Source organism: Bubalus kerabau, chromosome 8 (genome assembly GCF_029407905.1).
Source record: "Bubalus kerabau isolate K-KA32 ecotype Philippines breed swamp buffalo chromosome 8, PCC_UOA_SB_1v2, whole genome shotgun sequence".
Classification (NCBI taxonomy): domain Eukaryota; kingdom Metazoa; phylum Chordata; class Mammalia; order Artiodactyla; family Bovidae; genus Bubalus; species Bubalus kerabau.
Genome location: NC_073631.1, coordinates 33,422,733 through 33,438,610, shown reverse-complemented (window position 1 = coordinate 33,438,610; position 15,878 = coordinate 33,422,733). Strand labels below are relative to the sequence as shown.

Below are 15,878 nucleotides of genomic sequence, written 5' to 3'. Positions count from 1 at the left end.
TATTAAATATTCAAACCACTCTTCTGATATTAAGAGCACGACATGCACAAACACCTGAAGGAAAGGAATCTTTAATAGTCCTTCCATTAAAACCTGTGTATCTTCTTCTCAGACTTTCTGTTGTTTCTAGCTGAGGGGGAATAAGGGGGCTCCAAACAGTCATGAACTTGGCAGTCACCATGAATCACTGGTCCCTTTCTTTCTTCTTCTCCTTAACCCCCAAATTATAAGCACACAACTGAAGCGACTGTTAGGAAACCACAGATTCTTTCCTTTTCTTTTTCTCTATGAATGACATGCTGCCATCACCAAGAAGAACCAGGCGGCTACTTCCCATGCTTTTATCTCTGTTACTAGGGAAATAAACTCTCTGAGAGCAGCGTCAGCCCCGCCTGGTACTGCAGTTCAGCTTAGCCAATACTGTTACCTTTCCTGGGGCAAACTCAACAGGCCCCTCAACATTCAATGGGACATTAAATGCTCTGGGACCCAGATCTCTTTCATGTTTAGCTTCACAGGACTCCTAGCCAAGTCTTTACTAGGGAAAAGGGTCTTGATTCAAGTGAGGTAGAATTAGACAGGAGGAGAAAAGTGAAAGTGAAGTCGCTCAGTCCTGTCTGACTCCTAGTGATCCAATGGACTGCAGCCTACCAGGCTCCTCTGTGCATGGGATTTTCCAGGCAAGAGTACTGGAGTGGGTTGCCATTTTCTTCTCCAGGGGATCTTCCCGACCCAGGGATAGAACCCAGGTCTTCCGCATTGTAGACAGACGCTTTAACGCCTGAGCCACCAGGGAAGACAGGAGGAGAGAGGGAAGACAAATGAAAGAGAAAGAAGGCAAAAAAAAGTAAGATAAAATGTATATAAAAAGGGAGACCAAAGAAAGCCATTCTTTAAAGGGACAGAAAGATGCACAAATAAAGATGCGTTCTTTGGGAGTTTTCTGGCAACTATTATTTGCATTGGGCGTCCCAGGTGGCTTGGGGGTACAGAACCTGACTACTAAGGCAGGAGGTGCAGGTTCAATCCCTGGGTTGGGAAGATCCGGGGATTCTCGCCTGGAGAATCCCCTGGACAAAGGAGCCTGGCAGGCTAATGTCCATGGTGTCACAAAAGTCAGACACGACTGAGTGCACACATATACACACACACTCTTTGCATCACTCAGTCTTGGAAACTGTCCTGGGAACTTCCTCACTCCCGTTTCTCTTTCCCAATCATGGTCCATCTACTCACTGTTCAGAAATGATCACGACTGAGTGCACACATATACACACACACTCTTTGCATCACTCAGTCTTGGAAACTGTCCTGGGAACCTCCTCACTCCCGTTTCTCTTTCCCAATCATGGTCCATCTACTCACTGTTCAGAAATGATCACAATCTGTCACTGAAGAGCCATTCCTTGGTGTATGAAACGAAGGGGCAAAGAAGCAATGGGTGCCTGACCTTTAGAATGTTTGAAGGACGTGGCCCGAGAGTCCTTCAGGGTGAAAGGCACCAACATACGCTCCCCCAACCAGGTTCTACCTTATTTCCAGCCTAGGCACGGACTGTCCACCAGCATCCCTGGGGAGAAAACTGGCCCAATCTCTTGAAAAGCATATGGGCATACAATCTAATGAAAATACTCTGTAAAGATCACTGGAGTTTCTTGCCTTGAGGTGAGCACCAGTGAGAAGTATATTTTTCCCCCCTTCTAGCTCTAGGGCCTGGCTGGTCCATCACCAAAATCTTTGTCTTCTCACATTCTAATTTTCAACCAGTTACAGTGAGGCTCCGGGAGATGGTGATGGACAGGGAGGCCAGGCGTGCTGCAGTCCATGGGGTTGCAAAGAGTTGGACATGACTGAGTGACTGAACTGAACAGAGGCAGCTTGGAGCCATGGGCTTTATATAGATTTGGGCTCAAACTCTGAATTCATGGGCTCTGTGGCCTTCAATTCTTTGAGTCTCACATGTAAATTCATATTAGCAACACCTACTTTATATACTGGGTTTTTCACCATGAAATCAGATGATATGTGTACAGACCCACAACTAACACCCTGTGCTAAGTCTTCGGATTGACTAAGGGAGATTAGAGGTGCTGCCCTTCAAGGCAGTGGAGGACGTGTGGCTGGGGATGAAGCTGGATACTATCATCTAAGAGAAATGGTGGCTAAAAGGAGCAGATCAAACAGGTCAGAGGAAACAGCTGTACTTAGGGATCCCAGTTACAGCAACCCTTATCAGCACCAGCCAAGAAATGATGACTTCACTCAGGGTAGAGAATCTGAGACCAATGTGACAACAAGCCCAGAGCACTGGGAGATGAGAGGAAACCAGCTGTGCCCATTCCATTCACCATCATGACACCGCCCAGCACAGAGCCAGGCCAGCCAACCAGCTGTGACAGCGTAAGTGGCCAATACCTTTCCAGGCTTAGGAGAGCGGGAACTGTGTGTTCTCTGTATCGTTATCTATAGATTTTAGGCCCAGGTATCTTACACAAGTGGGTTAAAAAGCTGCTTCAAAAGTAAACGTATTTTTCAATGTTGAGAGCACAGGTATCACTGAGTAACAACATACTGGTCATACCTGAGAGGCTGTGGTTCTCAGCTTCTGGACACCATTCACCAAGTGCTCTTTCTTCTGGGACACCGCTTCTTGTTTCTTTTTCAACAGGTTCTTAAACAGTGATATCTGTTCCAGAAAACTCTTTGGGGTCGTATAGTTGTGTCTTCTCTCATTCTGGTAATACCTGGTACTCATTTCATGTACACTAGTGTGAACGTGGGCCATGAAAAGGCTAACAGAGTCTTTATCCTGGGGCTGAAAACGTACACATTGCAATTCGTATGAAATTCTCTCAAGTGAAAACAAAAATGCCAACTTAAAAAAAAGAAGAAAACTCAGCAAAATTATACAGTATTTATTTTCTAAAAGCCAGCACAACTTACAGTAGACCTAGGAAAACTTAAGTCTTGCAGAGATATCCACAGGTTTAGAGAGAGGACAAGAAAGTATTCAGTGTCGTCACTTCTTCTTGCCAAGCAGGGCAAAGGATTTACCTGTGCTCCACACACCAAACCCAAAAGCCAAGATGCAACACAAGCGCTGCTTTTTACTACTTGATTTTTATCAAGTGTGTGAAATAGAAAATGAAGAAGCTGAGACACTGTACTCAGGGAAGTATTTTTGGTGTCACTTTCAAGCTAAGCTTTAGCCACAGAAAACCAACAACTCTGGAGTCACTGGGAAAAAACAAACAAACAAAAAAACAGCTTAAGCTGAGAAACACACTGTTGTAGAAGAATTTATGTTGCAAAAAAACCTAGAGGGTAAGGTATAAAAGTCACTGCTTGTGGGAGAACAACATACGCATTCTCATTCGGAAAACAAAACAAACGAAAAAGGAGCAACTCTCCTTTGAAGAGTCCCTGGAGAACTCCCCACTAGATATTCTTTCCGTTTTGTCCTCTACGACTTCTGAAGTAGTTAACTTTTTAATTTGTGGAGTCACATCTCCCTCATTTTAATGATTATTTATTGCATTCTGTACAAGATGAACCAGGTTCAATTAATCAAGGGAAGCCTAAAAATCAATTAATATGAATTAAATGAGCTACACCAACTCTTAGGAAAGTCACACATAATTTACCAAAGTGTTGTCAATAACACTCAGACATCTTTGGGGAAATTGCGCACAAGTGGCTGGTGGTGCAGTTAAACGTTTCAAAGCTGTGCCATTAATATCACAGCCAGGGGTGCGAGGAGAGACAGGCCGATTCTTGCTGGAGAAGAACGCCTCCAGAGCAAAGTCCAAACACTCCACTTTCCAACCTCATGGAAAACGCCTGAATGGGTTTAAAATATGTACAGACTGGATTGTTCTGCATATGAAAAATCCACTGTGCTAGTTACTAAAATGTTTTTAAAGCAAAAGTTAAATATAGAATGATACAAATTCTGAATATTCTTTGTTTCCACTTGATCTGAGACATACGTGTATCACCAGTGAATTCAGAAAATAAATTTTTAAGGAAGTAATGCCATACAACTCACATCCCTGCGGGGATCCTTTTTTAAAGAATCTGACTGCAGTATAAATATGGGCAGAAATTCACTCGTGTCCTGTCTTGTTTTAACAAAGCTCAAAGCCAGCATGCATCTTTCTAAAATAGATAAATATGTCCCCAGCCAAGTGCAACCTCCTTGCAGCAAAGAAAAAAAAAAAAAAAAAAAAACCTGGCCTCTACCCAACCATGATCCTTATGAGGGGCTCCTAGGCTGCCCTGAACAGCTCTCTTTAACAACAGTTTCATTTGTAAATCTGAGATGGAAGAAGTGGTTTCCGGTAGAGCTGGAAGAGGCCCGAGACAACTTGTCTCAGTGGGGCAAAATAACTATTGTTATCGGGCTTAACAAAATGGCACAGCATGGGAGACTTGCAGAGCCAGGGAGCAGCTGGTTGTAATTCACACTGTTTTTCAGAAAACTCTAATCGTTCCAGAACAGACCTCTTTGATGACTGGTCTTCCCTGCATTCTCAATTTGTCACTTTCTCTTATGATAAGGTCAGTAGTGACAGCACTTCCTGACATTAACAGCTGTGGCTTTTAAAAGGGTCATTGTAGAACTACTAATTGCAGTAATTTCATTAGCATAAATTATTTATTCTGCCATTCATTTATCTCTAATTTTCTTTTGGGGGGCAGGGGGAGCTGGGAGGAGAGGGCTCCTGGTGCAGCTACAGCAATGGTGATGCTAGGCTGTATTTTTCACTTTTACAGGATGGAGCGAAGAACATCATTCCTGCTACATATGGCCCCTTAATGAAACTGGTTGATCTCATTTGCAGTCATCTTGCAGCCAATCACGGTGAAGGCAAAAATAAAAAGAAGCAAAGTGCCGGTATCCAGTGATTATAAATGCAGCGTTTCCCCACTAAGATGCTTTGGAAAACAATGCTGGATCCAATGCAGAGTCAAATGCAAAGAAGAAACTGTTTTTTCCTCACATTAATAAAGTGTTTAAATTCTACTCTCTTGGTTGGCTCTCTGTAAACACAGAAACACAGATCTCTTCTACTTGGTGTCCTGGTTCTCAGGCAGTGGGAATCACTGCCATACCAAGTACCCCAGCCACCTGACTCTTACCGCAAATGTCCAGCACAGCACTGCTGTTGAAAATGACTGCAAAATTGGAATGAAAACCAATACCTCGAAGCCAGAATGAAATCAAACCCTGTAAGTGCTGTGTAAGATTTTACACCTTCTCAAGACCAGCAAAGACGACTACCAGTACTTTAAAATTCAGTTCCAGAAGTATTGCATTCAAGTAACGGAGCTGGGGGAAAAGGCAATGGCACCCCATTCCAGTACTCTTGCCTGGAAAATCCCACAGACGGAGGAACCTGGTGGGCTGCAATCCATGGGGTCGCGAAGAGTCGGACACGACTGAGCAACTTCACTTTCACTTTTCACTTTCATGCATTGGAGAAGGAAATGGCAACCCACTCCAGTGTTCTTGCCTGGAGAATCCCAGGATGGGGGAGCCTGGTGGGCTGCTATCTATGGGGTCGCATAGAGTTGGACACGACTGAAGCCACTTAGCAGTAGCAGTAGCAGCAACGGAGCTAGGAGGGGCCAACGAGGGCAGATGAAAGGAAAAAAGTTTTCAAGTTTAACTTGGGATAATTTTGTAACATATAATGTCATATATCTATCATAGTTTTCCTCAGAAAATATTTCTATATTAATTTTTCACAGCTTTACTGAAATATAATATATAAAAACTGGACATATTTATTTTTAATAATTGTGAAATTATTGATTTTCAGTAATTCCACAGCTATTATTTGTACTTTTTAGTTCTTTTGGGAGCTGGTCAATCTGTTAGAAACTGTGGTTGTAAGGCTGGTTTATTAAATAACAAAAATTGAATAATGCACAAAGTGGCACAAAAATCTTTGAGCTCCTCTGCTGATTGCCTCATGGTGCTAATAGACTCTCAGGAAAAAACTGTGGAGGTAGCCAGGGACATGGGGTTTGAATCCTGAGACCTGGTGAGAGTTTCACTTCTGTCAAACTGGGCAAGTTATTCCTCCTGCCACAAAATCAAAAGCTAGACATTCCTCACTCCTTTTGACTCTGCTGCTTCTCTTCCTTTCAAGCCCTCCTTTGGAAAAGGCAAACATTTGTGCAATAGTCCATTCCACTGTTAGCATGTGTTTTCATTTTTGTCTTAAGTTTAGAGACCAAGCCTGGGTTAAAGGCAAGTTGAAGCCCAGCACAAGCTAGTAATCTTCCAGATGAGCTTTTGATCCTTGGAGGTAGCCTTCCATGGTTCACTGACAGAATATTAAAACAAAGAAGCAATTGAGGTCTGAGGGTGTGAGGAGGTAAGATGGAAGCCAAGCCAGCTAAACATCTCTCAGAGAAAGAAGACAAGGGAGGAGATGTTCTGGCGAGATCAGTGAAGAGGAAAGCCACAAAACGATAGCTAGGAGGGACTGATGTTCCTGTGTGATTCAGCTAAACTTTCAACTTAATAGCAAGCCCAAGTTCCTGAGCAGCTGTGAAAATTGGACCCTCCTTTCCAGGTAGAGGGGATTCCTAAGTTTTCATTCATAAGTTTGCAAAAACCCTGGAAAGCAGCATTCTATTGCTTTTTGCAATTCTACTGTAAACTTAATTAACATGCACAGAGCAAGAAATGTATGGTCGGCAGCATATTAGTGCACGTGTGCAGAGGAGGAAGGGGGCTGAAGAATGGGGAGTATATTAACCACCACCCGGGCCTTTTCTCATCTGTTTGAACACAGGCTTAAGCTGGTATGAGATTTAGGCAGATTCAGTAAGAATTTGGTTACATTTGCTTTTGTCTTGATCTTTTAAAATGATACCAGTATTCCTCAGAAAAAGGATATTTTTCACAAATTCACAGAATTTCTCTTGCACAGGGTTATCAACTGAATAATCCTCACTTTATTTCAAAGGAAGAACTGTGCTAAAAATTGTGAACAGAAATGCTACTAATGTACCTATCACTAGCAAAATAGTATTTACTACGCTTTATGCTTGGTCTAACATTTTAAAAGGAAGCTAGAAACCAGTCACAAAGTCAGTCTTTGAAATACAGCAGTATAGTAACGTTTGTCTTTTAGGATTTGAAATAGCCCAGCTGGAATTCCATCAGCTCCACTAGCTTTGTTCGTACCGAGCCTTCCTAAGGCCCATTTGACTTCACACTCCAGGATGTCTGGTTCTAGGTGAGTGATCACACCATCATGATTATCTGCATCATTAAGATCTTTTTTTTGTATAGTTCTGTGTATTCTTGCCACCTCTTCTTAATATCTTATTCTTCGGTTAGGTCCATACAGTTTCTGTCCTTTATTGTGCCTATCTTTGCATGAAATGTTCCCTTGGTATCTCTAATTTTCTTGAAGAGATCTCTAGTCTTTCCCATTCTACTGTTTTCCTCTATTTCTTTGCAATGTTCACTCAAGAAGGCTTTCTTACCTCTCCTTGGTATTCTTTGGAACTCTGCATTAAAATGGGTGTGTCTTTCCCTTTCTCCTTTGCCTTTTGGGTCTCTCTTTCTCTCAGCTATTTGTAAGGCCTCCTCAGACAACCATTTTGCCTTTTTCCATTTCTTTTTCTTGGGGATGGTCTTGATCACTGCCTCCTGAACAATGTTATGAACCTGTGTCCACAGCTCTTCAGGCACTCTATCAGATCTAATTCTTTGAATCTATTTGTCACTTATACTGTACAATCGTAAGGGATTTGATTTAGTTCATACCTGAATGGCCTAGTGGTTTTCCCTACTTTCTTCAATTTAAGTCTGAATTTGGCAACAAGGAGTTCATGATCTGAGCCACAGTCAGCTCCTGGTCTTGTTTTTGTTGATTGTATAGAACTTCTCCATCTTCATGTATAAAGAATATAATCAATCTTATCTCGCTATTGACATCTGGTGATGTTTAAGTGTAGAGGTGTTCCTTGTGTTGTTGGAAGAGGGTGTTTGCTATGACCAGTGTGTTCTCTTGGTAAAACTCTGTTAGCCTTTGCCCTGCTTCATTTTGTACTCCAAGGCTAAACTTGCCTATTACTTCAGGTATCTCTCGACTTCCTCCTTTTGCATTCCAGTCCCCTATGATGAAAAGGATGTCTTTTTTTTTTTTTTTTGGTGTTAGTTCTAGAAGATCTTGTAGATCTTCATAGATCTGTTCAAATTCAGCTTCTTTGGCATTAGTTGTTGGGAATAGACTTGAATTACTGTGATATTGAATGGTTTGCCTTGGAAACAAACCGAGATCATTCTGTTATTTTTGAGATTGCACCCAAATACTGCGTTTCGGACTCTTGTTGACTATGAGGGCTATTCCATTTCTTCTAAGGGATTCTTGCCCACAGTAGTAGATATAATGGTCATCTGGGTTAAATCCACCCATTCCAGTCCGTTTTCATTCACTGATTCCTAAAATGTCGATGTTCATTGTTGCCATCTCCTGTTTGACCACGTCCAGTGTACCTTGATTCATGGACCTGACACTGAGGTGCCTATGGAATAGTGTTCTTTCCAGCACCAGACTTTACTTTCACCACCAGACACATCCACACAACAACGGGCACTGTTTCCACTTTGGCTTAGGCTTTTCATTCCTTCTGCAGTTATTTCTCCACTGATCTCCAGCAGCACATTGGGCACCTTCCAACCTGGGGAGTTCCTCTTTCTTTCAGTGTCCTTATTGTCTTTTCATGCTGTTCATGGGGTTCTCAAGGCAAGAATACAGAAGAGGTTTGCCATTCCCTTCTCCACTGGACCATGTTTTGTCAGAACTCTCCACCGTGACCCGTCTGTCTTGGGTGTCCCTATGCGGCATGGCTCACAGTTTCATTGAGTTGGACAAGGCTGTGATCCACATGATCAATTTGGTTAGTGTCCTATGGTTGCATTTTTCATTCTGTCTCCCCTCTGATGGATGAGTATAAGAAATTTGTGGAAACTTCCTGATGGGAGAGACTGGCTCTAGGGAGAACTGGGTCTTGCTCTGGTGGACAAGGCCATGTACAGTAAATCTTTAATCCTATTTTCTGCTGATGGGTGGGGCTATGTTCTTTCCCTGTAGTTTGGCCTAAGGTCAAACTATGGTAGGGTAATGGTGACCTCCTCCAAAAGACTCATGCCAGCACGCTGCACCTCCCAGGACTGCTGCAGCCAGAGCTCCTGTCCCTGAATTAGGTCAGTGCTGAGTCTTGCCTCCACAGGAGACACTCAGAGACAGATCTGGCTCAGTCTCTTGTGGAGATCACTGCTCCTTTCCTTGGGTCTTGGTGTGCACGAGGTTTTATTTCTGCACTTTAAGCATCTCTGGCAGGTATGAGGTTTGATTTTAAAGCGATTATGCCCCTCACCCCTCCTATCATCTTGTTGGGGCTTCTCCTTTGCCCTCGGACATGGGGTATCTTTTTTGGTGGGATCCAGCATTCTCCTGTTGATGGGTGTTCAGCAGCTAGTTGCGATTTTGGTGTTTTCACAGAAGATGAGTGCACATCTTTCTACTCAGCCATCTTGACTCACTCAATATGCCAATAAATTTGGAAAACTCAGCAGTGGCCACAGACCTGGAAAAGGTCAGTTTTCATTCTAATCCCAAAGAAGGGCAATGCCAAAGAATGTTCAAACTGCCGTACAATTATGCTCATTTCACATGCTAGCAAGTTCATGCTCAAAATCCTCCAAGCTAGGCTTCAACAGTACGTGAACCAAAAACTTCCAGATGTACAAGCTGGATTTAGAAAATGTAGAGGAACCAGAGATCAAATTGCCAACATCTGTTGGATCAAGAAAATGCAAGAGAATTCCAGAGAAACATCTACTTCTGCTTCATTGACTATGCTAACATCTTTGACTATGTGGATCACAATAAACTGTGGAAAATTCTTCAAGAGATTGGAATACCAGACCACCTGACCTGCCTCCTGAGAAATCTGTTGCAGGTCAGGAAGCAACAGTTAGAAATGGACATGGAACAACAGTCTGGATCCAAATTGGGAAAGGAGTACATCAAGGCTGTATATTGTCACCCTTCTTATTTAACTTATATTCAGAGTACATCATGAGAAATGCTGGGCTGGATGAAGCACAAGCTGGAGTCAAGATTGCCGGGAGAAATATCAATAACCTCAGATATGCAGATGACACCATCCTTATGGCAGAAAGTGAAGAGGAACTAAAGAGCCTCTTGATGAAAGTAAAAGAGGAGAATGAAAAAGCTGGCTTAAAACTTTGTATTAAAATAGCTAAGATCATGGCATCTGGTCACATCACTTCATGGCAAATAGATGGGGAAACAATGGAAACAGTGCGAGACTTTATTTTCTTGGGCTCCAAAATCACTGTGGATGGTGACTGCAGCCATGAAATTAAAAGACACTTTCTCCTTGGAAGCAAAGCTATGACGAACCTAGACATGATATTAAAAAGCAGAGACATTACTCTACCAACAGAGGTCTACCTAGTCAAAGCTATGGTTTTTCCAGTAGTCATGTATGGATGTGAGAGTAGGACTATTAAGAAAGCTGATCATTGAAGAATTGATGCTTTTGAATTGTGGTGTTGGAGAAGACTCTTGAGAGTCCCATAGACTGCAAGGAAATCAAACTAGTCCATCTTAAAGGAAATCAACTCTGAATATTCATTGGAAGGACTGATGCTGAAGCTCCAATACTTTGGCCACTTGATGCCAAGAGCCGACTCGTTGGAAAAGACCCTGATGCTGGGAAAGATTGAAGGCAGGAGAAGAAGGGGGAGACAGAGGTTGGATGGCATCACTGAGTCAATAGACATGAGTTTGAGCAAGCTCCGGGAAATGGTGAAGGACAGTTAAGCCTGGCGTGCTGCAGTCCATTGCAAAGAGTCAGACACGACTGAGCCACTGAACGACAACAACAGGAACATAGTGTTTTCCTCCTTGAGTGGACATTTTCCCAGATCAGTTTGGGAGATGGCAGGAAAATATGCCATTCTGATGTTGCCAAATCTTCAACAAGTTCTACACAGAAGAGATGACAGAATGTGGAATAAAGTCATTTTCTTGACAACGCTGATGATACTCAGTTTGTGCAACTATTTTGCAGTATCTCAGCAAAAGGACAGAGCATTTTCACTTGCCAGCTGGAGGACATGCCTGAAAAGGATGATCTCCATCTTGCTGAGATCCTCTTTTCTACTCCTTTCAGAGCAAACTTCACCCCTCAGAGAGCTCACTTTCTCATTTCCATTCAATAATCTCTCTTTTCATCAAGCCTTGCTTTCAAGTATGTCAATTATTCATCTTGACTTGAAAAACCAAAAGCATCACTTATCTTTTAACACCTGTTTCTCTTGCCTTTTCCCCTGAATTTTCCTAACTGGGACCCATAGACTTCTCAATAAGCCCTGCTCCCAATTATCATTTTCAAACTGATTCCCAGGCACAGCCAGAGGGTCGCCCCTCCCTCCATACACCGTGTCTTCCCGTCCCCGTTTCCAAGGGTCCTGTGAGGCGTGTTTATGGACACAAAGTCATCAGGTAAACAGCTGGTGATACTCAAGTGTCAAGCTATGTGGTCATTCTGTTAGCTGTCACTTTAGTTCAATGCCAGGTAACAGGAAAGGAGCACAAACACTTACTGAGAAGCAATCAGCCCACACCCCTGGGTTCTGAGTGTGTACTGACTGAAAATTACATGTCAACACACACAAAACCACTTGCCTTGAATGACTCCTTTCTCTGTGGCTAAAGCAGGGGAGGGTCACCTTGTGTAAGTACCTTACACTCAGCAAATGAGGTCAATAATTAAGAAGTGCCTAAATTATGCTGATAACTCTCAGTCTTAATGATCAAAATTAAAACTAAGAAATTGATCAAATTAGTATTCATTTAAAAAATGTAAAAGCTGTTTTTGACCTCTATTGAAAAGGGCCCCACACATTTTTAGAACATGGACATGTTGTACTCTGAATTATAATTATTGCTCCTGAGCAACAAATTAGGAAGGTGGGAAAGTTAAATAGGCACGCAGCACTGGAATGAAATCGTCTGGCTAATTTGTTTCCAGGCATAATTCAGCGCCACAGAAATGGGAAAGTGCTTTTTGAATTCTTATTTGGCACTCAACATCCTATAGGCGGCATCGTGATACCACCAAATAGAGCTGAGCACCTGCCAGGAGCCCTCTGGACTTAAAGGGATGCAAGTCCCGCCACATCCAGCAGATGTCAATGGTCACTGGCGTATTCAAGCTCCTTCAGGAAAAGCAGTCTCCCTCACGGGCAGGAGAAAACCTGCATCAGAGCAGCAAAGGCAAGAGGCTTAACGCACTGTCCAGACAGTCGGTTAAACCTCGTTTCCTCCTGTTTGGGAAATGAACATTAAGAAGCCAAGCACACTGGTCCTTTACTCTTCCTTACCAAGCCAGCCTGATCAAACGAACTGGATAAAACAGATTTTTGCTTACTAAAGGATACACGCTGGCTCTCTCCCTCTAGTGATTTAGTGTTCTGAACCCTCTTGTAATTATTAGAAGACAAAATAGTGACCTATGTAATTCCAGGGGTGCGGTGGACCTAGCGTTAGCTGAAGACATTTGTGTTAGTAGCTGTGACGATTCTTTGTGATCATATTTAATGATGGTCTTCCGGATTTTAAAGTATAAAAGACTTCTGGTAGATTTAATGCAAGTGTTAGTCTCCATTAAGCGGGGTTCCTTTGACTCTTCAGGAAGACACATCATGGGGAGAACAGCATTTCAGACAGAAATCAATCGATCCTGTGAGGGCACACCACTACTCTGTCACGAGAACAAATTGACATATACTTCCCTCAGTGTAAGAGGGGCTTTGCGGTGCTTCCTGACCAGTGGAAAACAGTGACTATCACTTAAAACAGCAGAACGACACAGTGATATTACTCTCTCTTTACCCCCCAAAACCTGTGGTTGTTGTTTTAAAGGTCTGGGTAAGCTCATTCAATGTTAGGAGTGAGTACAGAGACAGGCAAGAGAAAGAAATTTCTGGATATGGAAAAAAACAGTGAAATAGAAGAGTTCAGGTTTTTCATTTATTTATAGAATTGTTTTAAGTGTGTGTGTGTGAAGACAAGAAATTGAGAGAAGGTATTTGGATATCTTAAACTCTGTCATATATGTCTTCAATATGTTTCATGACAGTTCTTCCCTGGCAATCTGGCACTAAATAGTTAATAAACTTTAGAAAAAAAAACATATAAGATAAAGCTTTATATATTATGTATATAAATATAAATATGCAGTAAAGCTAGCTGTATTACAAACAATACATTAAATAGGTAAAAATGCCCAGATTTCTAACCATCTGGCACCAGAAGATGTACTATGAACAAAATGTGAAAGGATGGCTTTGGAAAAGCAGCGCTTAGACCTCTGGGAGTAAGGGAGGCCACAGCAGCAGCTCACTGTTTCAACCGGGAACGGACCTCACTCCTTACGTATCCCCAGTCTTGTTTGTGGCTCTGAGAAGCCCTTTTCCTGTCTGACTTATTCTAGGCATCCTTTCTCCTCAACCCTCCATGGAATTGGAAGACAAAACTCCCTAGGAAATGTTCACAATCACCATCCTTCCAAACTATCTAATCAGAAAGATGCTTGCTTCACACACAGCTTAATTTCTAGGAGGGCTAATGATTCCCTCATATCCGCATTTCTTTTTCTCTTTGAATCTGAATGAAGTTTTGTTTGTTTTGTTTCATGTGACCATTTGAAAATGCAATAGGAGGTGGAAATTTCATCATGAGCAAATGATATACATGGTCTATAAAACATAAACCCATAAAACAAAGAAGCAGATACATTATATGACTTAATGATTACTAAATCCACGGGGGCTGATTTTTCACCTAGCAATACCATAAATGAGAAAAATCACAAAAGCGCCTTACTTTGTTAAGATCAAGCATTGCATAGCTACGAGTGGCTACTTTTTTGTTTAGGTTTCTAGTTGTGGATTTAAAGGATTTATATACAGTAAGCCCCAGTTATGACTCAAGTAAGTGATGATCCTGACCTTTGGTGAGTCCCTGGATGAGTAAGAACTTGATCGCATGCTGTGTGTGTGTACACATCTCAACTGAACACTAAAAGATCAGCCACTATATTCCATAGAATGTAAACTCACAAGGATGATATTATCATCTTAAACAAGGACAACTTTCTGCTAGAAGGTGTATTTTGGAAATTATTTACTGAGGATTTGGGTCAGAGTGTGCGAGTACATGAGTGTTTTGAGAGAGAGAGAGATTGGAGGCTGACACAGCATACCTCAGTTCCCTTGGTTTCCTCAATGAACCTCCTGCTGACTGTGACCAGAGCCTCCTGGGGCCAAGCATGGAACCAGTCAACAGCCGTGCAGTTAACCAGGGCTGGGAACTTCCGAGCTCTACTTCTCAGCGTGTGACCAACCGGAGAGAAACACAAAATGATCTGTGGAGACACGGGGGCAGGGCAGAACCAGGAGGGTGATGAGTGAGCAAAGAATTACACTGAGACCCTGGACAATGAAAGAAAGGAGCGCAGCCAACCGTGACATTAAAGCAGCCTAAAGCACCACAGAGTGGAAAGCAACATTAACCTCCCTGCTAATCAAAGTACACAGGACCCCATCGACATACAGAAGTACTGCTGTGTGCTTTCCTTAAAACCAGTCCCTCTCCTTCTGAACATTTTTGATGATCATCATATATAGTGAGAAATTCATTCTTTTCTATTACACAAGTCACATTATGACAGTAAAAAATAAAAAATTAAAAATCAAATCTCTGTGATAATACCAAGACTTTCATCTTCTGGCTCCTATTATGTAATTCACCAGGCTCCTTAAAACTGTGTGTAAGATACTTTTAAGAAAACAACATTTTATCATATTGAATACTTTGTTCCCATTTAAAATAAAATACATTCACTTGAGTTCATACTTAACATTCTTAAAAGAGTAAAAAGATCGGTTTATACATGATCCCAATGAGCAATTTATAAGTTTGCAAAGTTCTATTTAAGTATTCAATGACTTAAGAGTTCATTTAAATCAGGAAGTTTGCACCTTCTCTTTAGTGACTCAGGGCTGCTGCTATCAAGAGTACCTGAGTTTAGGCTGAGACACATGTCACCGAAGCTCAGTGACATAAGCAGGTTGTCAGGAGGCGGGTGGGTCTGAAAATCCCTCCTGGGATCATCAGATGTGGCGCTCTGTGTGTATACTAGCACAAAGGAGGTGTTTACGAAGCACCCTTTTGTGCTCTGTCTTCTCTCCCAGGTCACTGTGGACTTGAGGGCACTGGGGGCACTGGTGCCAACTGGGATAACATCTGAGGACGAGTCTTGGTTTTCTTTTTTCTAGGCACGGCTTGCACTTGATGACGTACACAAAGCTCTGCAGTTCTCTTAATGAAATCTCTCACACTTTGAGATCAGGCATCTGACAAAACCATTTTTCATGAAATATGATTTTTCCCGCATTGCATTTTAGAATTCATGTCATAAAAACCATAATAATATGTGAAACCTTATATTCCCATTTAACAGGTGCTTTTACTCTGTTAATTTTATATACTATGGCTCTTCAACAACTCAAGATGAATCCTAAGATCTTAAGTGATTTCCAACAATGCATAAACTGGCTGATCATTTATTTTTTATATTCAAGAGTCTAATTACAAATCTAATAACTGGTCTAAAATTGCATGTCCTCAGTAACAAGTCTCAGTTACAATGCAGAATTTTCACTTAAAATTGAGATTTTAGATTTCTCCTCTTAGCCTTGTCTCCCCAAACATGAATATTTTTCTTTAATGTCCTCCAAGTTGGTTTTT

The 15,878-nt window shown here is 41.9% G+C and overlaps 1 protein-coding gene across 11 annotated transcripts in view; it reads right to left on the bottom strand.

Annotated features, from left to right (window-relative positions):
* DNAH11 (dynein axonemal heavy chain 11) overlaps window positions 1-15,878 on the bottom strand; it is a 367,742-nt gene that overhangs the window by 136,866 nt on the left and 214,998 nt on the right. For 10 of the 11 annotated variants that reach the window (XR_008717731.1, XR_008717733.1, XM_055589961.1 and 7 more), the window contains 2 exons: window positions 14,332-14,493; window positions 2,582-2,815 (listed from right to left, as the gene is read on the bottom strand). Coding sequence is in view for 9 of the 11 variants with exons in the window: in XM_055589961.1 (XP_055445936.1) it covers window positions 2,582-2,815; window positions 14,332-14,493 (396 nt within the window). In the remaining 2 variants the exon portion in view is untranslated. The remainder of the gene's footprint in view (window positions 1-2,581; window positions 2,816-14,331; window positions 14,494-15,878) is intronic. The other variant, XM_055589964.1, reaches the window with a different exon arrangement.